This window comes from Macaca fascicularis, chromosome 14 (genome assembly GCF_037993035.2).
Source record: "Macaca fascicularis isolate 582-1 chromosome 14, T2T-MFA8v1.1".
In the NCBI taxonomy this organism is placed as follows: Eukaryota; Metazoa; Chordata; class Mammalia; order Primates; family Cercopithecidae; genus Macaca; species Macaca fascicularis.
Window position 1 is genome coordinate 78,116,658 of NC_088388.1, and position 26,363 is coordinate 78,143,020.

The window sequence follows — 26,363 nt, forward strand, 5'->3', positions numbered from 1 at the left end:
CCCATCGTGCTGCTCATCAAACAGAACATTCTAGAGGCTGGAAGCCTCATTTTCTCTCCTCTTGCAGGCCTGGAGACTTGTCTCTCAGCTGTGACAGGCCTGAGAGCCCACCTGACCCACATTTCTAGAACTTTCCAACCAGCCTCACTGACATGGCCTTGTAGCAGTAGCCTCAGTCTGAGGAGGCAACAAGCTGCCTCCCTCAGCAAGACTTATGGGTGTATGTTCAGCAGATGTCGCCTGATCACGCCCAGGGGTGAGGGGTTTTCAGCAAAAAGCAACAAGGCTATGAGTCCTCGATATTCCATGCCAGCCTGGGGCCCTTTTCCCCCGTGCTTTCATTTTCCCTGAGCCAACTAGAAAATAGGGCTGGCACTGGTTTCTCTTGGAGGCAAAGGTGTGACTGGAAACAGGCTGGGATGCTCCCACTGGCTCACCACAGGTTACTGAGAGCACTCTGTCTTGCTGGAAGGGACTGGGGATTGTTTCTTCAAGTAGTATCATGCCCATCTGAGAGGGGAGAAAACTCAGAATGAGAGGGGAGACAATGAAGGAAAAGGAGGAATTAAGCTGAGCTTCCCAACCCTGGCGGCTCATTAGAATCACCTGGAAGTTTAAAAAAAAAAAAAAAAAGCCCCTGCTTGGGCCCCACCCCAGGTCACTGGAACCAGAACCAAAAGCTGCTCAGGACCTTTTGCTAGAGAGGTGCCTTGTTTGCAGTTAATCCCAAAGCCATGTTAGCATGGGAGCATTAGTCCCAGGCTGGACTTCAACCAGGTCCATCTGACCCCCAAGTTCACAAGCAGCCAGAATTCCAGTTTAACACTCTCCCCACGCATCAACAGCAAACTTCCCCCCTAATCCTTCCCACTTCCCATCCTCCTGTGATTTCATTTTCCCATTTGGCATTTTATTTTGATGTTCAGGGCATAAAGGGCCAATAGCTTTCCCCAAGCTATTTCTCCTCTGAAGCAGTGAAATAGCTTAGCAATTTTGGAACCATTTAAAATGCATTGTTTTGCTGGGGGACCTGGTGGGGGGAAAACCTGGCTTTCTCTTCTCCTGAACCCTAGCACAGAATGTAGCAGGCTTCCAATCAAGAATTTTTTTTTTCAGAGTCTTGTTAGTCATGAAGGTAGAAGCCTTTCTGCACACACTGTACTCCCTGTGGAAGGAAAGGAGACTCACACATCTGCAGGCCATGCAGGCTACTGCTGGAGCACAGGCTCAGGGCATAGAGGCCCAAGTTCATACCTGGCCTCTCCCACTCCTCCATGTGTGACCTTAACCTGAGCATCCTCTTTTGTATGATGGCAACACCATCAACCACCTAACAGGCATTCATCAGGATAACGTAAGAGGCCTAGCACATTGTTTACTCAACAAATAAATGTAACTATTATTATTAAATGATGAGGATGATAATTATTGTTCAACCACTGCCCTAATCTTTGGCTTCTGTGAGGCCAGCCTCTTCAATTAGGCCGCCACTGCATGAAGAACCACTGAGTGTCGAGGACTGGTCTAGGTTTCCTAACAAAGGCTCTCGTCTTCTCTCTGATGACCTGGTCTCCAAACTACAATCTATGAGGACCAGGCCACAGAAACCAAACAAGTGTCCAAGCTCTGGCACAACCCACAGAAGTTCAGATTCCCTTGGCCTGGGGAGGCACCCAGGCTGGGGCTTTCAACACACACCAGGTGATTCTGATGAGCAGCCAGCCAGGTTGGGGAGCTCTGCCTGATTCCTCCTTCCCCCTCCTTCTACCACTCTCTCTTTTGCAGTCTTTATTTCCTCCCCTCTCAAATGAGAGAGAATAAACTATGTGAAGAAACAATTCCCAGCACCACACATGTGCTCTCAGGAAACTGGTGAGTTGGTGGGAACAGACCCAGCCTGTTTCCAGACACACCTTGGCCTTCAAGAGAAACGGGTGTCAACCCTGCTTTCTAGCCCTGTTTCCATGCACTTAAGTAACAAACACATATTGGGGACCTACTCTGTGTCAGGCACTGAGCAGGATGCTGGGGATGCAGTGGGAGGACAGTGGCACCATCCTGCCCTTGGGGAGCTTTCCTTCTGAGAGTGTTGGGGTGGGAGATGATGGCACTTGAAGAAGGAACGCGGGGACTAGGAGAAAGGTTAAAAGAGGGGGCTGACCTGGTCTGGGGAAATCAGAGCAGCCCTCTCTGAGGAAGCAACATGAATTGAAACCTAAGGGATGACCAACAGGTGGCCAGGAGAAGAGGGGATGGAGTCTGGAGGAGTCCCTGATGTCAGACACTGCAAGTTAGCAGAACTGGAAGATGGCCAGTGTGGGTGGAGCAAAGAGATGTGAGTAGAGAGGTCAGATGTTCATTATACAGATACTCGTGGAGAGGTAGAATAACATGGCCACGGCAGTCAGGAGAAGCCCACTGTATCCGGTGTGTCTGAATTCAAATCTTGCCTCTCTGTCCTCCTCTCCAAATTGGAGATGATGATAACAGTACCTACTTCAAAGGGTTTCTGTGAAGATTAAATTTGCTAATTCATGTAAACCATGTGAAAGAGTGGCTGGAATACAGTAAGCTGTATAAACATTTGCTGTCATTACTATTATGTGCTAGGCATTCATTGTTTCAGCCTCCTCATCTGCAAGATAAGAATAATAATGTCCCTGACTCAGAATGCTATTGTGAAGATTGAATGAGAAGGCACAGGTGGAATACTTCCATTACCTGATGCATGGTAAGCCGGCAATACAAGTTCATTGTCATTATTTATCCTTAATCATTATGTATGCTGAGTAGAGGATATGAGACTTTTTGGAACAAACTTGCAAGCAATCAAATACCCAGAAATGGTTGGAGCTCTCTCAGGGGATGCCCTTTCATTGCAGGTATGCAATCCTGGGGCTGGACAGCTCACTTAAGCAGGGTGGCTGGATGTGGTGCCCTTGTAGTCTAAGAATCCACAACTCTACTCATCTGTAATCTCTACTGATTTCCACCCATCTCTGAAATTTTTCAGGAACATGTCCCGGAGGCTTTGGTCCCAGACAATAATCCTCTGCTGCCCGTTTTTCTGCCATGGTTGGGAGACATTCAATCCAGACAACTCCTCCTCCACAGCAGCTGTCAGTGCTGTAAGGGGTGTGCCACGCAAGGGTGAAAAGTGGTTCCTTGGGGCTGGCGCCCAGCATTCTCTGCCCTTGCAGCACACAGGACAGCAGTGGCCTCACCATACCAACCAAGGTCAAGGCGAGGCTGATGAGCAGCTTCCCAGGCAGACGCCTTGGAAAAAACTGACTGAGATCCAGCTTAGGACCCGCAGGGTCTCTAGAAGCATCCAGTCACTCTTCTCGCCTTCTCTCCTGGGGTGCCGTTCATTGCTGCCCTCTAAAAATAGCAGTGGTTATTCAGGGAAATGCACCGTGCTCTGTCTCTAGGGATGCCAACGCAGGCCTCTTTTAAAAATAGAACCCCAATCAGTTGTGCTTCCTAACTCTGTCTCTTCCTCCAGTCTCAGAATTCCTCAGAAGGACCCACAGGCAGGGCAGCCGTCTGATGCTGGCCATCACATAGTGGGGAGAGCTAGAGCTGGGGCCTCTTGCCCAGGTTTATCTCCTTCCAAATATCTCCACTTTTAAAAATCCACTTTACCTTACTCCACATTGAATCTAGTGTCCCCCAGGACATGCCATGGGTTCCTTCATCAGTGCTGGAAGGGACCTCAGAGGTTTACTCCCAGAGCAGAGCTGGCCCAGGAAGGGCAAGGGTCATCCAAAGCCACACATCAGAGCGATGCAGGCCGCACCTTCCAGGCTTACTCCTCATCAATGTGTGGCCATGCTTGGTGCCCTTGAGGAACATGGGCATCCATTAAAACACTAGGGGCAGCTGCTATTTTCATCCCATCTCTCTTTGGCTCAGCTGGCACATGGATGCCTTTCAATTCCAGGCTGATCATTCTTGACAGAACATTTCAAAGTCAAGGCAGGGGCAGGAGAAGACAAAGCTGTTGCTCCAGGCACAAGCACAGTCTCTGAGCTTTCTGCCTGTCACTAATAGTTTCTGTCCATACTAGGGGATTATTCTGTCCTGGAAATACTTCTACCCAGGGCATTACAAGTGACTCATACTCTGGTTGCCTTAATACCCAGAGTCATCCAGGAGAGATGCTTGTCAGACTTTGTTTAATCAGTCCCAGCAGAGAATATGCTTGAAGGATGAACACTATTATAATTATGCCCCACACAGCTTTCTGAGCTTATTGAAAAAGTTTGTGCTGCAGAGGGTCTGCAGGAAGAAGCTTTTGTTCCAACTGGTACAGTGGGGCCCATCATTAGGACTCATGGACATTAGTAATTCCAGAAGTAGGACATCACACAACAAAGAGAATATGATCTTGGCTGGAAGAAGGCAGCTGGGAAGTTTGGGCTTAGCCTCTTGCTATTCCATCATTGTGTGAGTAGGGCCTGAAATTTGCATTTCTAACAGTAGTGTTGATGCTGGTGGTCCAGGGACTACACTTTGAGAACCACAGAAATAGCCACCTGCCTTGCCTTCCTCATGGGATTCTAGTGATGCCTCCTTTGGAAGAGCTGTGGCTAGTCCAGCTCTGCCATTTGCCTGCTGTGTAGGACCCTCAGACCATCGTTTATCATCTCTCTGAGTCTTGGGTTTTCTACTTTTAAATGGAAATAACTCCTACCATGTGTACCTCAGAGTGGCAAGGGTCAAAAGAGGAATAACTAGGCAAAAAAAAAAAAAAAATTCTGAAAATCATAAAGACTATTCAAATAACACACATTTATTGGGTACCCACCATGAGTCAGAAGCTCTGTTAGATCCAGGAGATACTGGCAGGAATAAACCAGAATTCCTATCCTTAGGGAGCCCAGGGGAGAATGGGGAAGAGGATAAATGAATCACTGATATAGTCCCATGCAGTAACAGAGACTCACAGAAGCCTGTAGAAGCATGAAGGAGGGATGGGGCAAGTGGCTGAAAGCCCTCTGATTTCATCCTTAGGGTGAAGGGAAACCATTGTAGGGTTTTCTGGTAAAGTGACCCAATCTCATTTGTTTTATGGGAAGATCAGTGTGGGCTGGAGAATGAGTCATCAGGAGGTGCTAGTGCTAGAGGCAGAGAGGCAGGGAGACAGTGGGGAGGCTGCTGCAGTGATCCAAGAGTGAATGAATGGAGAGAACTTGATGCATGTGAGAGATTTGCAGGATAGGATTCACATGGCTTCGTGACTGGTCAGGTGTTGGAGACAAAGAAGGAGGCAGAACCAGGGTGGCACCCAAGTTTCTGGTACACTGACTAAGATGGGAAGGACTGGGGAAGTGGGCGGGGGAGGAGATGATGTGAGTCTTTTGGGGGCATGACGAGCCTGACGTGTCTTTGCTGCCTCCTGTAAACACTGGCCACAGCACTGCCATGGACAGGACCTGGTCCCACAAACCACTGCCACTCTGACTGCCAGGTCTTCCCTGCCGTGAGAGACTTTTCCCCTTCCACCCTCCCCATGCTCTGGCTTTACAGAGCTGCTGTTCTCTGCCTCTTCCACATGCAGCTGTGCCTTTATCATCCAGAGGCAGCTCCAAAATGAACAACAGTAGCAATCAGCAAGTAATCATCTTTTTTTCCCCCCTATACAATGTCTGGGTGTGCAGATGATGTTTGTGATTGTTGCAAAAATGACTGCATGAAAAATTTGGCTCCTTCCAAAGAAAGAAAGGAAAAGAAAGCCAATTTAAATAAACTCACATAATTCAGACCCGATTTTAAGCTTCTTAACCTGGAGCCTGCAAAGGTTCTTTGTCCCTCTGTTCCCTGTGGCGTTTGTTTGGTGGTGAAGTTGGGGGTGGCTTGTAAGAACCTGCCAGGTTGGAACAGTCCAGTGGTGGCCCCTGGGGGCTCTGAGAATCAAGGTGATGGTGGGTCTGCTCTAACTTCCACTATGAGTTCTGGGCATTTGTGAAGAGCAGAGCTCTGAGCTTTTCACTCACACATACCTTAGCTCCCAGCCAACTGAGAGTAGATGCTCATGGCGGTTCTAGGTGGCTTTAAGAGCACCCTAGACCGAAAGACTAGAGGAGGCCCATAATAACAAGCTGTCACTGTTACTCTGTTCCCAGGACAGCCAACTGCATCCCACACTGTGCTAAAGGCTTTACCATTGTCTTGGTTTAATCTGTCCTCACAATTGTCCTACAAAGTGGGTATTAATAATCCCATTTAAAGAGGAAGAAAATGGAGGGAAAAGTTGATTATGATACTACAGCTAGTAAACAGCAAAACTGGGATTCTAACCCAGGTTGCCTGATTCAAAAGCCCATGATTGAGCTATAATAAAAAAGACATATAATAACAAATATTGATGAAGATGTGGAGAAACTGGAACCCTTATACACTGCTGGTGGAAATATAAAATGCTATAGCCTCTAGAAAACATTCTGGAAGTTCCTCAAATAGTTAAACATACCATACGATACAGCAACTCAACGCCTAGGTATTTGCCAAAGAGAAATGAAAACATATCCATAAGAACATTTGTACATAAGTGTTTATAGCAGCATTCTTCATAATAGCACAAAGGTGAAAACAACCCAAATGTCCATCAGCTGAGAAATGGGTAAGTAGAATATGATATATGCACACAATGGAATATTGTAGTTTTCTCCCTTTATCCACAGAGGATACATTTCAAGGGCCCCAGTGGATGCCTGAAACTAAGCATAGTACAAAACCCTGTATATACTATGCTTTTTTCTACACATCCATACCTACGATAAAGTTTAATTTATAAATTAGGCACAATAAGAGATTAGCAATAATAAATAGAGAAATTATAACAATATACAGTCAGACCTCTGTATTGTGGTTGGTTCCAGGACCCCCTGCAGATATCCAAATACAAGAATCGTCAACTCCCTTATATAAAGTGGCATAGTACAGTCTGTAATTATGGATTTCTATCTGCAGTTGGTTGAATTCATGGATGCAAAACCTGTATGTCCAACTATCATAAAAGTTATGTGACTATCATCTCTCTCTCAAAATATCTTATTGTACTGTAACTATAGTTTCAGGAAACTGAAACTATGGAAAGTGAAACTACTATATTTGGCAACAAAAGGAAATGAAGTACTAACACATACTACAACCTAGATAAACCTTGAAAACATGCTGAGTGAAAGAAGTCAGCCACAAGAAAACACATGTTGTATGATTTCATTTATACAATAAACTGTCCCGAACAGACAAATCTACAGGTGTAGAAAGTAGGTTTGTGGTTGCCTACACCTGGTCAGAGCAGGGATTGGAATAAGGTGGTGCAGGGGGTGGAGGCATTAGGTTAGGGAGAAATCTGGAGTGACTGTTAATGGGTATGGGTTCTTTTGGGAAGAATAATGAAAATTTTCTAAAACGGATTGTGGTGATGGTTGTCTGACTCTGCAAATACTAAAAACCACTGAACTGTACACTTTAAATGACTGTGTGTATATGTCAATTGTGTCTCAATAAGCTGTTATTTTTAAGAAGCGATGGTTAAATATTTAAAAACATAAAATGAAAGGAAGAAAAAGCAACTATAATCCTTCCAAGTGAGAGCATCTGGAATTATTTTTTTCATTCAGTCAACAAATCTTGAGCCCCTACTATGGCCTGGGCACCTATCTCTGGGAGCTGGGACTAGAAGTTTCTAGTCTGGCTGGGGAGATACAATGTGGGCACAGAAACATGCTTCATGGTAGAAGAAGCCAAGGAATTGAAATAGTAGGATACCATTTCACACCCACTGGATTGGCAAAAACTAACTTCTGATATTACCACAATGGCAAAAATGCAGAGCCATAGATAGGCTGATATAGTGCTTCAGGGAGAATAAATAGGTATAGTTTGGAAGGAAATTTGGCAGTGTTTAGTAGAGCTGAAGATGCACCTGCCCTGTCTCCTAGCCATCCTATGCACTCCTAGGGTATAGTGGGGAGAGTCTTGCACATGTGCACAAGAAGACATCAGCAAGAACCTTCACGGCAACACAGCTCACACCAGACGACTGGAAACAAACAACCAAGTCCAGCAACAAGTGAAAGGATAAATGAGCTCTATTACAGTCATACAACAGGTTATACACAGTGGTAAGTTCCAACAAAACCCAATATATATCAAGTTTGAAGATATACCAAACAACAGCATCTATTGTTTGTGGATACTGTACATACATATGTAATAAAAGTACAGAATTATGTGGGAATGAGCAATACCAAATTCCAGATACTTGGTGCCTCTTAGGAAGGAGAGGAATGAGATTGGGGGGCACACTGTGGTCTTCAATTGTACCTATTATGTATCTTTTAAGAAGTTACTTGCAATAGCTTTCTTTTTTTAAATTGAAATTTGTATTGAGATAATTAAGTGTTCACATGCAGTTTTAAGAAAGAATAGAGAGGTCCCTTGTATACTCTGCCCAGTTTCCCCAATGGTAACATTTTGCAAAACTATAAAATACTATCATAGCCAAGATATGGATATTGATACAGTCTACCAATCATAGCAAATGTCCCATTTTACTGGTACTCATGTGTGTATGGGTTAAGTTCTATACAATTTTACCACTCACATAGGTTTGTGTGTCCATCACCACAGTCGAGATACAGAAGGTCTCCATAGGGCAAGGATCCTCATGTGTCCTTTTATCTCCATACCCACCTCCCTTCCACCCTCAGCCCAGGTCCTCAACTCCATCAACCACTCACCTCATTTCTAAAATTTTGTCATTTCAAAAAATCAATGAAATCAGACAGTAGTTAAGTTTCTGAGAGAGTTTTTTTCTCACTCAGCGTAATTCCCTGGTGATTCATCCAGATTGTTGTACATAAGATATTTCATTCCTTGTTAGTGCTGAGTAGCATTCCATAACATGAATGGACCACAGTTCACTGTTCACCTGTTGAAGGACATCTAGGCTAATTCCAGTTTTGGCTATTATAATACCTAGAATGTTTTAATTGTTCAACTGGGTGGTGGGTATACAGATTTTCACTGTATTCTTTATTCTACTTTTTGATACAAAGAACACTTTATAAATGAAATGAAGGAAGAGAGAAAGGAGGCACTACTAATGTTGAGCCAACTCCATGCAGCCACCATGCTGAGAAGAGGGCAGCTGAGAGTACAGAACTCAGGGTGAATGCTAAGGCCAAGGCCATGGGCCACTGGCAGGTCTGGAGTTCAGGAACAGGGCCAGGGTGCCCACTTGCTTCATGGTTCTAGGCATTATAGGGAGTAATGAAGCCTGTCCAAGTCCTTCAGCCTCTGGGCAAGTGCTTAGGGAACCTCCCCTATGGTAGAGCTTTTTCCCATGCCTGGGTGTCTGGGTGCGCTGCCCCGAAGTGGGAAAATAAAAAAGAAGGCAGAAGAAAAGAGAAGAACTCACAGTCAGAACATCTAGAAATGCCCCTTTGTGTCCGTAGAAGGCAGAAGAAAAAGCCAAGGGGACAGAACGAAATCTGTCCTCTGTTGAAGGCCTTGAGCGAGATCTAGAATTGCAGGAAAGTGGCTGCCTGAACAGTGCTGGAACAGAGAATGCCTATTGGAAGGAACTGAGTGCTTTCTTCTAATTGGAGGTCAAAGCTATGCAGGGCTTTTCTTGCTAGTGGTAGATAATGAGGCCCTCCCTGATTCTCTGTGACACTAAGGTGCAGGGGACACAGGTGTAGCCCTGGCTTCCTGTGTACTTCTTACACTCTGATATGGTTTGGCTGTGTCCCCACCCAAATCTCAAATTGAATTGTATCTCCCAGAATTCCCACGTGTTGTGGGAGGGACCCGGGGGAAGTAAATGAATCATGGGGGCCAGTCTTTCCCGTGCTATTCTCATGATAGTGAATAAGTCTCACAAGATCTGATGGGTTTATCAGGGGTTTCCATTTTTGTTTCTTCCCTATTTTCTCTTGCTGCCACCATGTAAGAAGTGCCTTCTACCTCCTGCCATGATTCTGAGGCCTCCCTAGCCATGTGGAACTGTAAGTCCATTTAAACCTCTTCTTGTTTCCAGTTTTGGGTATGTCCTTATCAGCAGCACGAAAATGGGCTAATACACACTCCTCATCCTGTAGCTTTAACCTTCTTTGCCTAAATCCCTGCAAACACCAATTATGAATTCCTTAGTCCTGGATAGGGCATGGGGCAGTGACAAATTCATGCTATAAACATTTACTGGTGGCCTTCCTGGTGCTCAGACATCTCCCTGACCTCAAGAGCTCCCAGTCGGGACATTTAGAAATGCCCCTGTGTGCCGAGATAATGGTGACATATGCTGGGAAGGCCACAGAGACTGACTATCTGCTGTGGGATAGGGCAGAAGCCAGGCAATGAGCCTGTGGGGTCGGGGCAGGCTGCCTGCAAGTTCACCTCCAGGGGGACCTGGGAGAATGAGCAGGAGTTTGCCAGACTCAAAGTATCCGAAAGGCTCCATATGCTCAGAGAAGAGCTTTGTAAAGGTGCAAAGGCCAGGAAGCACTGCTATTAAAGCTACGACTACTGCTGCTGTTGCCAAGAGTAATAATATCTCAACTAACACGGAGTGAGGGTGTTAACTATGTGCCAGGTGTTGTCCCAAGTACTTTATGTGTATTATCTTATTTGACCCTAACAACATTATTTTGTTATTACTACTATATCAATTATACACATAAAGTTCCAGAAGCACAGTGTGGCTAGGTAACTTGCTCTAGGAGAAGGACACACTTTGGAAGTAGAAAAGCCCAGATTTGAAACCAGAACCTGAGCTCCCTGCCATCTGTGATAAACTCTTCTGGGAAAAGGGATAATACAGGTGGCCAGATGCAGTGGCTCACACCTGTAATCCCAGCACTTTGGGAGGCCAAGGCAGGTGGATCGCTTGAGCTTAGGAGTTTGAGACTAGCCTGAGTAACATGGTGAAACCCCATCTCTACAGAAAAATACAACAATTAATCAGCTATGGTGACATACACCTGTAGTCCTAGCTACTCAGGCGGCTCAGGTAGGAGGATCGCTTGAGCCCAGGAAGCAGAGGTTGCAGTGAACAGAGATTGTCACTGTACTCCAGCCTGGGTAACAGTGCCAGACCCTGTCTCAAAAAAAAAAAAAAAAAGTGGGGGATAATTTAGGGCCTCCTATGGTACTGTGAAAAGTCTGGGCTTCCTCTGGAGAGCAATGGGAAGCCACTGAAAATCACTAACTAGAGAGGGTCACAGCCCACTTCTGATAGGAATGCTATCCCAGAGGCCATCTCGAGCTCCTTCCTCAATGTCTCTGAAAGCCTAGCACCTTAGTTTTGGCGTTTTCTGAACCTCTTCTTTATTTTGTATGTTACCATTTTGGTGAACTAATATTCAGCTTGTCTTGGAGAATGAGAAAATACCTCCTCCCGGGACTGCAGGTGCTTGGTGAGGTAGTTGAGCCAGCACAGGATGCCTCCTTTCCACAGAGTGCTCCAGACCCACTCCACTCCACATTGTCCATTTCTGCTCTGTCTCCCCAGTCAAACCCTCCACTGGGCAAGGCTGGGTCAGAGCTGGCCCCCGGCCTCCAAGACAAGACACAAGCACAAGGAAGCCTAATGGCAAGGACCTCTCCAGGCCTGGAACCTGTATTCCTTGAGGCTCCCCAGGTGTTACCCATGGCTCCGGGTCCACGTGGCCGTCAGGGCTAGACCTTGGCACACTCCCCTCTTCCCTCTCTGAGATTTCTCCACATAATGGGAGGAAATGATTGACTTTGCCACTGACTTTTGCTGTCAGTGGGTTCTGGGTTCAAGCCCTGGCTCTGCCACTTGCCACCCGAGGGAGCTGTGGCAAGCTCCCTCCCTCCTTGGGTCTAGGCTGGGAGAGAAGGTTGGGTGAGAGGATTATCAAGGGTCCCTCCAGCCCTGCCAATCCTCCTAGAGAACCCACAGTGCCCAGAGCTGAGCAGGCTCTCATCTCCCCTGCTGAGATGGCAACAACAACCCCTTTACCCTTTGATGGGCTGTTGTGAGGTCAACAGGAGAACGAACAGAAAACACTGGCCAAATGCAACATGCTCTACACGGTCTACACAGCAAGAGACCATGTTCTCCTTTTATACTAGTTTGTCTCCAGTGCCTCCCAACTCCCTGTCTTTCTTGCATGTGTGTGTTTCCTGTAGTGGTTGGGGAGAAGTGCGGGAAACGGGGAGGCTGAGGCTGGAGGGTGGCAGAGCTACAGAGTGTTTCTCTGGACATCTGGATTTGCTAGGCCTGGGCCTTGACATGTTCTGGGCAGAGATAATGAACTGCTCAGACACTGCCCCTTGCTGCAGAAGACAGGCCTTGTCGGGGAAACGGAGCTGGTGTCAGCAAGACGGCCCCTCTGCCTGGCTGTGTGGAACACGGCATGGCTCCCAGGTTTGCAGGCTTGGGGGCTGCTTCTTCGTGGGAGCGATGTGGCAGCAATGTGGCAGAGGTAAGTCATCTGTCACACCAGGCTTGGATAGGCCCAGACAGGAATCAGGGGTGGCGGATGCGCTGGGAGGATGGCTCTGGCAGGGTTGGGAGGAGGGAGACAGCCACTCTCCCTGCTGGGAAGGGAGGCTCTTTGCTCCCTTCCTTGTGCCAGGTGTTGGGATTCAGAATGGAATCAACCTCTGGTCCTGCATGGAGGAAGCTCCCCTTATGGCAGAGCAGATAGAAACCCAGGGCTGAAAGATCAGTGGAGCAAGCTCCCCTCTCCGCCACTCCCCAATCCCCTGCTCTGCAATGTCCTAATTTCTCTCAGCCTCAGTTTGCTCATCTATGAAATGAGAATCGTGATAAAAATAATAGTTGAGTTGCTGTGAGGATTAAAAGAGAGAATTCGATAAAATACATAATAACACTTTATTTAATAATAATTTTAGTCGTAGTTATCAGGGGGAGAAAGTTAATTTTTCAACAAATACATAGTGAGGATCTATTATTATGTGGCAGGAATTATTTAGGCAATTCTAGTCTATGTAGGCCCTCATTGGGGCATATGAGAACAGAGGGAAGCAGGGAGTTTCAGGAGCAACAAAGAAAACCAGTCCAGCCTTCCCTTCTCAGCTCTCCCTGCCATCCCCCAGCCCCTCCTTCCACAGGCCACTCCTCTCCAATCAAACCACATGTGCTCCGGCCTGGCTCAACAGTTTCTTCCCTATATGAGTTACAGACACCTTAGAGGCTGGGAGCTCAAGCTGAGGCCTTGGAATTAACTTGTAACCCATGAGAAAACCCCTAACTCTGCCTCCTTAACTGACAATCACTACTAAGCTTCAATTCCACCTTGATCGCTCAGCTTCGCTGATGTGGATTGCTCCAAACAGGTTGAATATTAATTGTGCCTATGAAGGAAGAACCAGGGAATGTTGTCTTTGATAAGCCATATGGATCACCCTGTCTTGCTCTCAGATAATTCCAAGAACTCTTGGGACATTGTGTATTTATGTGCACCCAGAAAGGGAGACTCTCCTATGAATGTTCCTTAGGGCTCACGGCATTTACTGTCTGAAAAGCAACTCCCTCAGCAACTCCAACAGTTCTGGGCCTCTTTCCAAACATGTGTGTTGGGCTGAGTGGGGGTAGGGAACAAATATACAATAACATTATTGAATACCTACTAAGTGCCAGGAGCTTTACAGATATTATTTCCTTTAATCCTCAGAACAACCTTATAAGAAGCAGGTATTATTATAGTATTCCATTTTAAAGATAAGAAAACTGAGGCACAGAGATTAAAATTAATTTGTCCAAGGTTATGCAGGTTGTTAAATGAGGGAGGCAGCATTTGATTTTAGGTATATCTTGCTGCAATGCTGCTGGTCAGTCTGTTATACCAGTGGCTCTCAACCTTTCCTTTCATTATCACCCTTCCCACTGCTAACAGGAGCCCATATACACTTTTGTTCTCCAAAGCCCCCTCTTTCCTGTAAACTTTTAATCTGTAGATATACCGCAGGATACACAGTATGTATATCTGTTCACATACTGCAGCCCCTGGAAGGCCACAAACCATTGTAATAAGATTTTTTTTCACCCCCTAAATCTCCCTAAGAACCAATTTTGCCCCCTTGGGAGTAATATTGTCCCTGTTGGAAATGCATAAATTACACCAGTGGTTGTCAAAATGTGGTCCCCAAATAGGAGAGAAAGTAAGAAGCAGAAACAATGAACAAAAGAATCAGACCTGCAAGTGATACCGGTACTAAATAAGAAAATAAATGTGTGCAATATTTAAAGAAATATTGGGCATATTAGGGTAGCAAAAGTATCAACAAAGAACAACAGACTATCAAAAAAGATAAAGGAGATTGAAAGATAACCACCTAAAATTTCTAGAAATGAGACTAATGTATGGGCTTCTCAGGGCTATTGTTCTAAGTATGGCTTATAGTATCAGAATGTGCCCTGGCATTGGAATCAGAAAAGTGAAATGCTGTGTGACTTGAGACAACCACTGCTTATCTCTGGGTCTCTGTTTCCTTATCCGCAAATAAAAAGTGGAACTAGATGACCTCATAAGTCCAATTCTGTAAACTATTCCATCAAACAACATATAACATCCACTGGGCAATTGTTGTTAATGCTCCCCATGATTGTAAGCATTTTACAGTTTTAAAATTCTTGCCTATGGGCTCTTATCATGTCCACTTTTCATATTAGGAAATTGAAGCAGAGAGAGATTAAGTAACTTTCCCAGGGTCCACGGCTGGTAAGTCAGAAGGGCACCCCTTCAGTCTGATTCCAGAGCCATGTCTCTGTCCCTGTACCATATGGCCTTCTAACATGCTTGCCTCTTAACATCCTGGAATTCTTGCTCTAGAATTCCTAGAACAGGAGTCTCTATCAGGAGTCTCTCAGAGCACGGGACAGCTCAATGGCTAGCAGAGGCTAACAGCAACCAGAATACCCGTTCCAGTGGGGCAGATAGAACATCATGAAATTAATGATCAATTGCTACATAGTATTAAGTACATCTATGAGTAAGGCCTTTGCTTATTTTAGACAAGTGCTATTTATGACAGAGGAACAAACAGTGACAGATTGCTGAGGCTTGCCTTCTGAAGACCCAGTTTTGGAGAATTATTCATCTTGAAAGCACTTCTCTCCACCCTGGTTTCCTCATGTGTGAAATGCGGATGATAAGAATACATACTATCACTGGGTTGTTGTAAAGATTAAATGAGCTAATACTACTCAGGCAGATACTGACCATGCTACAAATGGTAGTTCTTGATGTTGTTCTTGTGATTATTTTCAACCCAGTGGGAAGAAGCTCGGCTTTGTAGCAGATGACCTTGATCCAATTCCAGACTCCCCCATCTCCTAGCTGTGTGACTTAAAGTCATTGACCCTCTCTGAGACTCTGTGGCCCCATCTGCGTGTCAGAAATAACAATGCTTACCTCACTGGGCAATTGAGAGGGCTAAATGGACTGTGAAATGCCTAGCACAGTGGCTGACATCTAATAGGTACTCAACAAATGTCTGTTTCACCCCTGGAGTGTTTTCTGCACACTTGGCTTTTCCACTATGGTTAGAATCCAAAGAGGCAAAGGTTTCTGTGCTTCTCATTGCTCCTTTCCACCAGGGGAATTTTCACAAAGGCAATGGGAGGTGGAAGATGTCTAAAGACATCCATTTCCCAACAGGTAAGTCAAGGCAGTACAGCGATAGAGGTCCACAGCCTTGCAAACAGCCCTCAGGCCACTACCTCAACGGCTTTGGATAAACTGACCACCGAGGTGTGCAGCCGCAGATGCAATTAGCAACAGGAAGCGAGCTCGATGATTAGGAGGATTTGGTAATTGAATCCACCAAGGATAATGATACTGACCTTCCCATTTGGAAATAAACTAGCATTTGGCTTGTAAATGGCTCTGCAATCATTCTGACTGCACACCCAGCACTGTGCAGTGTCCCTACTCTGAGGATGCAGGATAGGTAAAGAAGGATTTCATCAAAGGGGTTTTGGAAGAGCAGCAACATCCACAGCAGTGGCTGAGTTCATTCTGCTAACCCCGACCCGCCTGGCTTTGGGAAAGGACAGAATTCCACACTTAGCTTCTATGGCTGCCTGGTGCTCCTTCCCAAAGCATGGGAGCCCCGGGCCAGAAGGCATTCCCTCACAGTATTCCTTTTTAAAGCAAATCGGGAACTCCTGGGTTTCCAGCACAATCTGTGGCACCTTTTAAATTTCATCTTAGATTCACTGCTCCTTCTTCTTCCCTAAGTCTATTCATGTGTTCAGTCAGTCTATTCATGTGTTCAGTTACTAGGAATAGTAATGAAGCTAACACTGGGTGCTGGAAGACAATGGTGGTATGGGGAGGCCGTCGGCATCCTGAAATGCTCTGAGTGGAGACTGGAGGTGCAATCACAGGGAAGCAGAAGAAGTCTAGGAAGATAGACATGGTCTGGGAAGAAAGAACTGAAACCAGCATGAGGTTATCGGTGGCCACTGCAGCACTGCTAAGGACTGCTCCAGCCTCACCAGTCAGCGCACGGCACCCTGCCAGGACCAGCCTCAGCGTTTCTCCCTGTGCGGGGGACAGTATGGTATTTCCAAAGGACAAGACAGGCAGGCCTGGGTTCAAACTCCAGCTTTACCAGTTATCAGCTATATGTCCTTCTCTGCATTGCAGTTTGATTATTGGAAATTGGGACATTTCTCTCTCTTAGAGCCAAAAATATATAGGTTTTTATAGTGAAGATAAAACATACTATATGCCTAGCATAGATAGCAAGCCATAGTAAGAGTTCAGTAAATGTTTATTTATCCTTGCTTAACAGACATAATTGGCACCATATGGGACAATATACTCTTAGCCTCATAAGGTTTGTCTGCTTTACTAAATATTTACATAGGAACTACGGTGTCCTCTTTAGAATTATTTCTTCAGTCTGACCCTGAGAAAAAATGCACTGTCCTAACTCGTTTGACTTCCCAGTTCCCATCGCCAGCCAGGATGAACAGGGCCTGACCATGTGATAATCTCCGTCACCAGTACCTGTACTTAATAGCAACGTGGGGTTTACATCTTAATTGTGGTCATGTCTTCCATGAAAAGCAAGCAACATGAAAGCAGGGATTATGGATTGTCTGCTGTGTGCATGGGAACTGCCATGGTAGACTCCAACTGGGCGGACCAAAGGAGCATGTTGGCGTCCCTGTTCCATTTTCCAAGAACTGAAAAATATGTCTGGAAAGATACAACAGAAACACATCTTTAAAAGAGCAGCAGTACGTAGCAGTAAACACTGAAGGCCAAGCAAACAGTGCCAAGCAAGCGTGGAGTCACGGGAAAGGCGGTCATGGGCCTTGGAGGAGGCTGATGGGAGTCTGCAGTTTGAATCCCAGCTCTGGCTTTTACTAGCAAGGTATCCTGGGGAGTGGGGAGGGGAGAAAAATCTGCTTATCCATCTGAAAATGGGGAAAACACCACCAACTGCTGCGATGATGACAGGAAGAATGCCTGGCACGTAGTGAGTGCTCAATTCACTGCTGGTTTCTTTCCTCCTCCTTTTTCTCATTTCCCCCTCTCTTATAGATAACTGACATTACTTTATTCGCTAATGAATTAGAATTAGTAGTGGATGACTTTTATCTGCCTGTTGGTGACCACAGTCCTCTGTATACATACATTTGTACACCATCAAGCAGTTGCTTGTAAAAACACTTTCAATGGCTTCTTACTTTTTAAACAACAATCACAAAAAGCCCCACCTCCTTGGCCTGGCATCCAAACCTTTCCCTGGTAGGCACTGACCCCAAGCTGGAACCCCAGCTGCAACCACTCTTCTGCTTAAATGCTCACCCTCCAGGGTTCTGGGTGAGGTGGGGAGCGCAGTTTAGCCTTGGGTTAGGAAAGATGGTAAGGAAGGCAACCTGAAGGCAGTTACACCAACTTGACCTTAAAGTGCCAAGAAGATTCTGCTGAACAGACTAAGATGGGAAAAGGATTCTAGGCCAAGAGAATACCATATGCAAAGGTCTCCCTACAGCAGCGAGGGGTCATTCCAGGAGAACTCCTGTCCCCTCTCCACCGAGACTGTTCCCACTTCCCTTCTTCTCTTTACTAGATTAACGGTTGACTTCCTCCTCATTCCCTGCTGGACTCTGGAGTATCTCATCTTTTATACCCACAGTTTTCAAAGTGTGTACTAGGGATCCCTGAGGGTCCCTAAAACCTTTCAGGAAGTCTGTGAGGTCAAAACTATTTATAAAAATGCTACAACATCATTTTCCCTTTTCATTCTGGCTTTCTCGTGAACTCATGGTGGAGTTTTCCAGGTTGAATGCAGAAGCAGATACCTCTATAAAGCCAAACGTTGAAGGGATTTGCCAAAATGTAAAACAATGCCACTCCACTCATTTCTGTTTCTTTTGGAAAAGTCATTATTCATAAAAATATGTTATTTATGTTAAAGTAAGGGTTTATTATTGTTAATTTAAATAAGTGATAAATAACAATTTTAACATCTTTCAGTATTAATCACTAATATGGCAAATTTTGACAGATATAATCCACATAAATGAAAACCCTTTGGGGTCTTCAATAACGTTGAAGAGTAAAACAGAATGCTGAAATGAGAGAGTCTGAGTACAGGTGCTTTAGGGCATGCTGTGTAGAAAGCAGGAAGGCAGGGGAGGATAAGGTATATAAGTGTTCTTGGGTAGCCTTCTCAGGCAGCAATTTCTGCCCATGACTGGGATCCAGTTTGAGTTAATTTTTGTGTATGGTGTGAGGAAAGAGTCTAGCTTCATGCTTTTGCACATGGAAATTTAGTGCCCCAGCACCGTTTGCTAAACAGAGGACTCAGTCTCTCTGTGCCTTGGTAGCCATAACTCTAACGTGAACTTTAAAAGACCACCTTGCAAGGCATTGTGACATTTAATGAGACAGGGAGAGAAAAACATGGTGTGGGTTCCCTGAAATGTAGCAGATGGTCAATGCTCATAACTGAAAAAATGGACCATGGATCTGAAAGTGCTCTGAGGCATGGGCCATCATGATTACCACATGACCAGAGCTGTTCCATCCCTAAAGGTCTTTAGCACCCATGGCCACATTTTCTTGTCACCAAGGCCTGTGCCATCCTCAAGACCCTGATTTGTAACCCCTTTCCAGGAACCCCTGTTTCTCAGTGGTCCTGAGAATCCCTTTTTCTTCTCCTCTTCTCTTTTTTGTCCCTTACTTTCTACCCTAAGTTTTCATTAAATGTTCTTGGTTTTAATTACTTAATTTTAAATTGTTAACTTACTCAAATCCTTTTGGCAAGGGGGTGGGAAGGCATGACTGAATGAGTGAGTCAGTCAACTAAAAGACCCCTAATTAAAGACTGAAAAGTGAAGCTCCTCCAGCTAAAGTGACTCACAGGGGTCATCCCACTGCAGGTGTGAGAGGTGAGGCCGTGTGAAGCTAACTCCAGGGCTCTCCATAGTCCTCATTTCCTCCTCCCACCTTGGAAACATCCTTTTAAATCACGTCTCCCTCCTCCACAGTGTTTGCAACACCTCCTGATTTAGTTTTCTCTCTGAATTTCATTAGTGTCCCATTTACCTCCTCCTCCTGATCTCCTAGCCGTTAAGCAGGAGGAGGCTGAGTTGGCAGCAAGGGCTCCGCCTCCTGACCGAGGGATAGGGGAACTCACAGAGGAGGAGGAAAGGACCCCTGGGCTGCAATGCCAGATGCTGTTCTGGTCCACTGGGCTCAAGACAACAGACAGTAACTGGGTCCTGTCTGTGTGTCAGGCACTGAGGGCTCAACGATGAGGAGCTATTCTTGCCTCAGGAAATCCCCAGGCTCAAGGGGATGAATGGATAACGTCTGTGTCATGTGGTGAAGGGACTTCACACTCCTGGGCAGGCAGAGTGAATGCATGAAAAGTGAGCTAGTGGTGGGAGGAGAAAGGCAGTGGGGACATTCCAGGAGGAAGGAACAGTGTATGTGGAGGCTGGATGGCTTGAACAACAGTAGAATGTAAGCAAGTCACAATATGGAACCTGTTCAATGATTTGTTCTTACGCTCCCTCACTGAATCTTTACGAAGTGCCTGCCATGTGCCAGGCATCTTTCCAGGCAGAAGAACACTGCAGGGGCCAACAAAGTAGGTCCCTGCCCTTGTGGAGCTTATGTTCTAATAGAAGAAGACAGAAAATAGGCAATTAAGCTTGTCTAGTAATACATGCACCAGGTAGAGACAGATGCTATGCAGAAAGGTTTAAGCGGAAGAGGGTCCCAGAAAGAACAGGCCTGGGAGGACTACTCCTTTGCACGCAGTGGTCGGGGTGGGCCCCCACCTTCACCTCCACCCCGCTCCACCTTGCCCACACCCCCGTGGGCCCCTGCAGCCCCTTGAGCAGTGAACATGCTGTTTCTCAGGGTCCATCAAGTGGCGGCAGGGCTGGGTGAGCAGGCTGCTGCAGTGGTTGAGTTCTGAGATGGCATTCGGACCAGTGTGGGGACAGAGGAGGAGGTCATAAACGCTGATGAAGGGGCAGAAGTGACTGAGTGAGTGTACACACAGCACAGAGCACAATGGGAGGGATGGTGGGAGATGAGGCTGGAGAGAAAGCGGACCATCCCAGAGGGAAGACTCTTCCTGTGCCAAGGTGCACATTCAATCCCATCCTGCCAGACTCAGATTCTGCAGCCTAGTATTTTTGCAAAGTCTTTCCTGCACTGATTTAGATGAGTTCGATGGGACCAACTACGTGGAAGGCCCCCATGTGGGGATGAACAGCCGAGTCATTTGGGCTGGGTGTTGGGGAACCAGGGAGAGAAAGTCCCTGGGGAGAGAGGGGTTGAAGAGGAGGAGAGGAGACCACACTTTAGGTTTAGATGGGGTGGAGGTCTAGATTCAATGACTTTTACATTTTAACTTTCATGTCACTATTACAAGTGAGTATGGTGAGGTTGAAGAGTTCAGCTTTTATCTTACTATGCTGAGTGAGCCTTGGTTTTCTTATCTTAAAAAATGGGGTCACAAGAATATCTTATGGGGTTGTGGGAGTCAAATGAGGTGCATCAATCAACAGCTTGGCACAGTGTCTCAGTAAATGTGACCCTATTTACCTGTCCCTCTAAAGAAAACAAAACATCTTTTTTTTTGAGACGGAGTCTCTCTTTGTCACCCAGGCTGGAGTACAGTGGCACAATCTTGGCTTACTGCAACTTCTGCCTCCAGAGTTCAAGTGATTTTCCTGCCTCAGCCTCCTGAGTAGCTGGGACGACAGGCACTCACCACCATGCCTGGTTAATATTTTTTTACTTTTAGTAGAGACCGGGTTTTACCATGTTGGTCAGGCTGGTCTCGAACTCCTGACCTCAAGTGATCCACCCGCCTTGGCCTCCCAAAGTGCTGGGATTCCAGGCATGAGCCACCGCACGTAGCCAAAAGGCAAAAAATATTAATTGAGCTCCTCAGAGAACCTATGTCTCTACTGCAGAGCACTGATCTCAGTTTGTAGTTATATACTTGTCAGGGTGAGGGAAGAGACCACCTTTGTTTTTATTCCTTGTGATATCCCCAAAGCTTAACATAGTGCTGGGCTCCTGGTAAATCTTCCATATGTCTTTGTTGAATAACTAAATAAATGATTAATCAGAAGTTATGTAAGGTCCAGACTCCAGCACTTTTTATTTGGAAGACCTTTGACAAGACAATTTCTCTAAGCCTCAATTCCTTTCCTGTAAAATGGAAATCATATCTACTGTGGCAGAGGGAGTTACCGCTCTTAAAATATCCATGTCTTCCCACATCTCCTGGAATCCTAGAAATCAGGCAGGACCACAGGGCTAGTTCTGGCCAATGGGTAGTGTGTCACTTCAGGACCAAGTCTTTAAGAGTCAATGTTCAACCTTCCAGGGATTTCCTCCTCTGCTACAGAGACCAAAGTGGCCAATCATCCAGGCCAGGTCGTACCCCTAAAATAGGGCAGAGATTTCATCAGCCTGGTTCCTAAGCCACTAGGTAGAGCAAAGCTTTCCACCAACCTTGGATGGATATGTAGCATGAGAAAGAAATACACTTTTGCTAGGTTAAGCCACTAGGATTCTGGAGGTAATTTATTACCGCAGCATAACTAAACCTAACAAGACTCATATTTCTATCCTGAAAGACTGCTGGAAGAATAAGAAAAAGTGCTTGGTACCTAGCAGGTTCACAGTAGGCTTTCAATAAAGGCCACACTTCCTCTTCCCTGGATCCTTGCTCTGCATCCTCAGCCTCCCTCAATGTGACCAGCTTTCACTTACAATTTCACTCCTCTCTGTACCATGTTCCTTCTGTGGCTTGAAACATCATTCCACTTTTCCCATAGAACCCAGAAGTTTCCTGCTGTTTTTTTTATTGCTTTATTGCACAGCAATATGAGGAAAAGCTTCTAGAGAGCCATCTTAGCCACTAGACCTGGCCTCCAGACGACTTGCCTTCTGGGCAGCCTTCCGCTCACCTCCCTGTATCCCATTCCCCACTGCGCCTCTGATCTCACTCCAGTTCAGCTCAGGATATAGCCACCAGAGTCTGGGCCCTGCACCCTGGTCTCCTGTACCCAAGAATGACCTTGATTGGCATTGCTGCCTCTCTAGTCCTAGACCCACATGTGACCTCCTTGCTGCCAGCACCCCCATCACATAACTGCTGGATGCTCGATCCTTGCCCACCTTGCCCTCCCACCATGATGGCTGCCAGGTTGGTTTCCAGCAACCATTGCCACCTACCAGTCCTACTGCATCTGCTCCAGGAGAAGGCTACCTTTACTCTGGCCAGACCTCCTCTACTTTCTATGCTGCCAAGCCACAAAAGCCTCCAACCAAAAAACACGCAAATGTTCAGAGTCTGAGATTGCATTTCTCATCAAGACCACAAATTTGCAGCTAATGATGGAAAATCAGAGCAGACAAGGGGACTGACCTGGCTCCATGTCAGCACGTTCTGAAGAGTCAGCAATGTTCGTGGGCCCTGCAGCCCTCTCTCCAAGGCCATTGGATCCTGAAGGACAGTGCGGGATCTTTTCTGTTGAAGCAGAGAACACAGATCCAACTGAGCGAGGTGGCAAGATGCCCCAATCCTTTCTCACAGACCCTCCACTCCAGCAGTCACTGCAAACACACACCATGGGAAAATGAGGCTTGTTCCTGGTCCCACAGCAATGAATAGAAGCAAGTGGGGTCCTAGCACCCTGCAAATCTCACACAGATGCTTCCTCTATGCAGCCTTCCTGAGAAGCTCGAATATACCTTCCTCTATTCTCCCATCTCATCTTGTGCTATGAGAGTAATGGTCTTGTCTTAAAATCATTGTTTACACACATTTCCTTGAGTGAACCGAACCCTGCAAGACAGAGACTGAAGATCTGCCCTTTTACAACCCAAGCACCCGGCACAATGTTTGGAGCAAAGTAGGAACTGAGTGTTACTTGCCCAAAGGATTGACTGCATACTGTGATAGGGGGTAGACAGGGAATGGAGCATGGGGCTAAGGTCTAGGGTTAGTAGCCAGTGGCCCCCGTTAACAGTTCCGTCACAGATTCACCAGACAAATAAGTCATTGACCTCTGAATCTTACTGTCTTGCTGCTATGGTTTGAATGTGTTCCTCAAAAGTGCTGGAACCTAAATTCCTCAATGTGGTAGTATTGGGAGGTAGGGACTAATGGGGGTGCCTGGGTTGTGATGGCTCTGTCTTGACGAATGGATTAATGCATTCTTGTAGGAGTGCATGAGTTGTCTCAATCGTGGGTTGTTACAAAGCAAGGCTGGCCCCTCATGCTTCTCTCTTTCACAGGTGCTCACTTGCCCTTCCGCTTTTTCCCCTGGGATGAAGAAGCAGGAGGCCTTTGCCAGATGCTGGCACCATGCTCTTGGACTTCTCAGCCTCCAAAACTCTGAGCTAAATAAATTTCTTTTCTTTATAAATTACCCAGTCTGTGGCATTCTGTTACAGCAGCAGAAAATGGACTAAGGCACTTGAACTGTGGAATGGGTCGATCTTCCCGTAATATACCACATGGGAGTGTTGGAGTCACCTGGGCAGAGGTTTTTTTTTTTTTTTTTTTTTTTTTTTTGAGACGGAGTCTTGCTCTGCCGCCCAGGCTGGAGTGCAGTGGCCGGATCTCAGCTCACTGCAAGCTCCGCCTCCCGGGTTCATGCCATTCTCCTGCCTCAGCCTCCCGAGTAGCTGGGACTACAGGCGCCCGCCACCTCGCCCGGCTAGTTTTTTGTATATTTTAGTAGAGACGGGGTTTCACCATGTTAGCCAGGATGGTCTCGATCTCCTGACCTCGTGATCCGCCCGTCTCGGCCTCCCAAAGTGCTGGTGGGCAGAGGTCTTTATACAGAAGAGTTCCGGTTCTGGCCCAGCTGCTGATTGCAACCTCTGGTGAATGACTTCCTCTCTCTGAGCCTCAGTTTCCTCATCTGAAAGAAGGAAACTCTGAACTGGGAGACGTGTGAGGTCCTTTCTGGCCCTAGAATCCTATGACTATAAATTTGATTTATAGGACTCTGGGACTAAGGAGATACCTGTGCAAAATAAAGGTTTTTCCAAATGAAGAAAAGAAAGTCTACACTCCTCAAAAGAAGGGTAAGGGGAGGTGCTAAGGTTTTAGGTCATTTGCTTCAAGTCATTGTAAGAGAAGGAATAGGAATTTGAACATAGGCCCTCAAAGATTTAAGGTCCCTGTACTTTTCCTGCCCCATACTGCCACACTCACCCATAAAAAATACTACAAAATGCCTTATTATACAAGAGACCCACTAGGCTAAAGATTAAGGCATGAAGGGTATACTTAGGCATAGAAGGTTAACCCCTAAAAAGCCATTATTTGAGAAGTTCCCTGAATTCATTTTTCCCAAATAGATCTAGGATCCTAGCTAAAAAAAATTACTGTCTATTATAAGGTGAGGAATTGCTGGTAATTCCCATGAAAAACAAAATGCACTTCATTGTAAAATTTTTTGTCTTTATCTACATTTAATATGTTTCTTTATGGCAAATTATTTTAAATAAAGAGTAACTCTATTAGGCAGGAACATTCACCAGCCTCTGGCCAAGTACAGAATATCCTGTTGGTACTCTCCAGAGACTGGCTCCTGAACTCCCTTCAGGGTAGAATTTTTCTTCTTTTTTTTTGTAAGACGAGGATTTTGCTCTTGTGACCCAGGTTGGAGTGCAGTGGGATGATCTAGCTCATTGCAACCTCCAGCTCCCGGGTTCAAGTGGTTTTCCAGTCACAGCCTCCTGAGTAGCTGGGATTACAGGTGCCCACCACCACAGCCAGCTAATTTTTGTATTTTTAATAGAGATGGGGTTTCGCCATGTTTGCCAGGCTGATCTCAAATTCCTGACCTCACATGATCTGCCTGCCTCAGCCTCCCAAAGTGCTGGGATTACAGGCTTAAGCCACCATGGCTGGCCAGGGTAGGAAAATTAATGGGTACAAGTAGAGTTAACAAGAGTTTGGGAGTAAACTTAGAAAAGTCCTTATAAATTGTATTATATTCATTAAGATTAAAAATAGGCAGTACACCAAGCAGGATATGACTATTATTTTACACATTTCAAATAGGCAATAATGGCTATTACACCTTTAATTTTTATTACCCTGCCTTGTTCATTAGAAGTTTACCCCCGCTCCCCTGCCACACACACACAACCCCACCCCAGGTTCCAAAGACAGCAGGAAATTGGCTTCCTTGGCTATAACAATGGGCAAGGGACAAGGTACTTTCTCCGGTGTCCCCAAGTGCCAAATGTCTGATGGCTTTTAGGACACAGAGCTGTTAGCTTTGTCCCCAAGGGCCCTGCTGGGGTCCTAGTCACATAAGTGATATGTATGTTTGATGCTTGGATGAAACACTCAAATTTCTTTCTCAGGCCCCCTTTTTTGTGTCTGGGTTATAAAACTCCATCATCTATCCCTTCCCCTCATAGCTTCAGGCCAAAGCTTGTGCCTTGGCTTCTCACCTGTGCCTTATGGTCCCTCCCCCTTGAAGAAGCTGCAGAAATGCAGTTTTTACTCCTCTTCTGCCCTCATCCTTGCCAAGGCTTCAGGGAAAACCTCAACTCTTTGTCTTCAGTCTTTCAATCTGTTTATTTCCTTTTCAAATCCTGTCCCTAAATTCCCTTTTTTTCAAAGTACCTCCAGTAGGCAATACAAAGACAGTTAATGAAACTAAAATGCTCCCTGGTTGCTGGAAAGGTTTTAAAAGTATTTATGTGCTAGCATTCTGTCAAGGGGAAATTGAGTTAGGAAGGGATTACGGCATTATTCATTCATTCACATATTCACTCATTCATTCATATACTGAGGATTGTTGCTGGGCAGAACACAATAATGATTCT

The 26,363-nt window shown here is 45.8% G+C and overlaps 1 protein-coding gene across 18 annotated transcripts in view; it reads right to left on the reverse strand.

Annotated features, from left to right (window-relative positions):
* TENM4 (teneurin transmembrane protein 4) overlaps positions 1-26,363 on the reverse strand; it is a 791,957-nt gene that overhangs the window by 542,704 nt on the left and 222,890 nt on the right. For all 18 annotated transcript variants that reach the window (XM_065528783.1, XM_074014900.1, XM_065528781.1 and 15 more), the window contains exon 3: positions 22,933-23,034. In XM_065528783.1, the coding sequence (XP_065384855.1) occupies positions 22,933-22,942 (10 nt within the window). In that variant the 5' untranslated portion in view covers positions 22,943-23,034. The remainder of the gene's footprint in view (positions 1-22,932; positions 23,035-26,363) is intronic.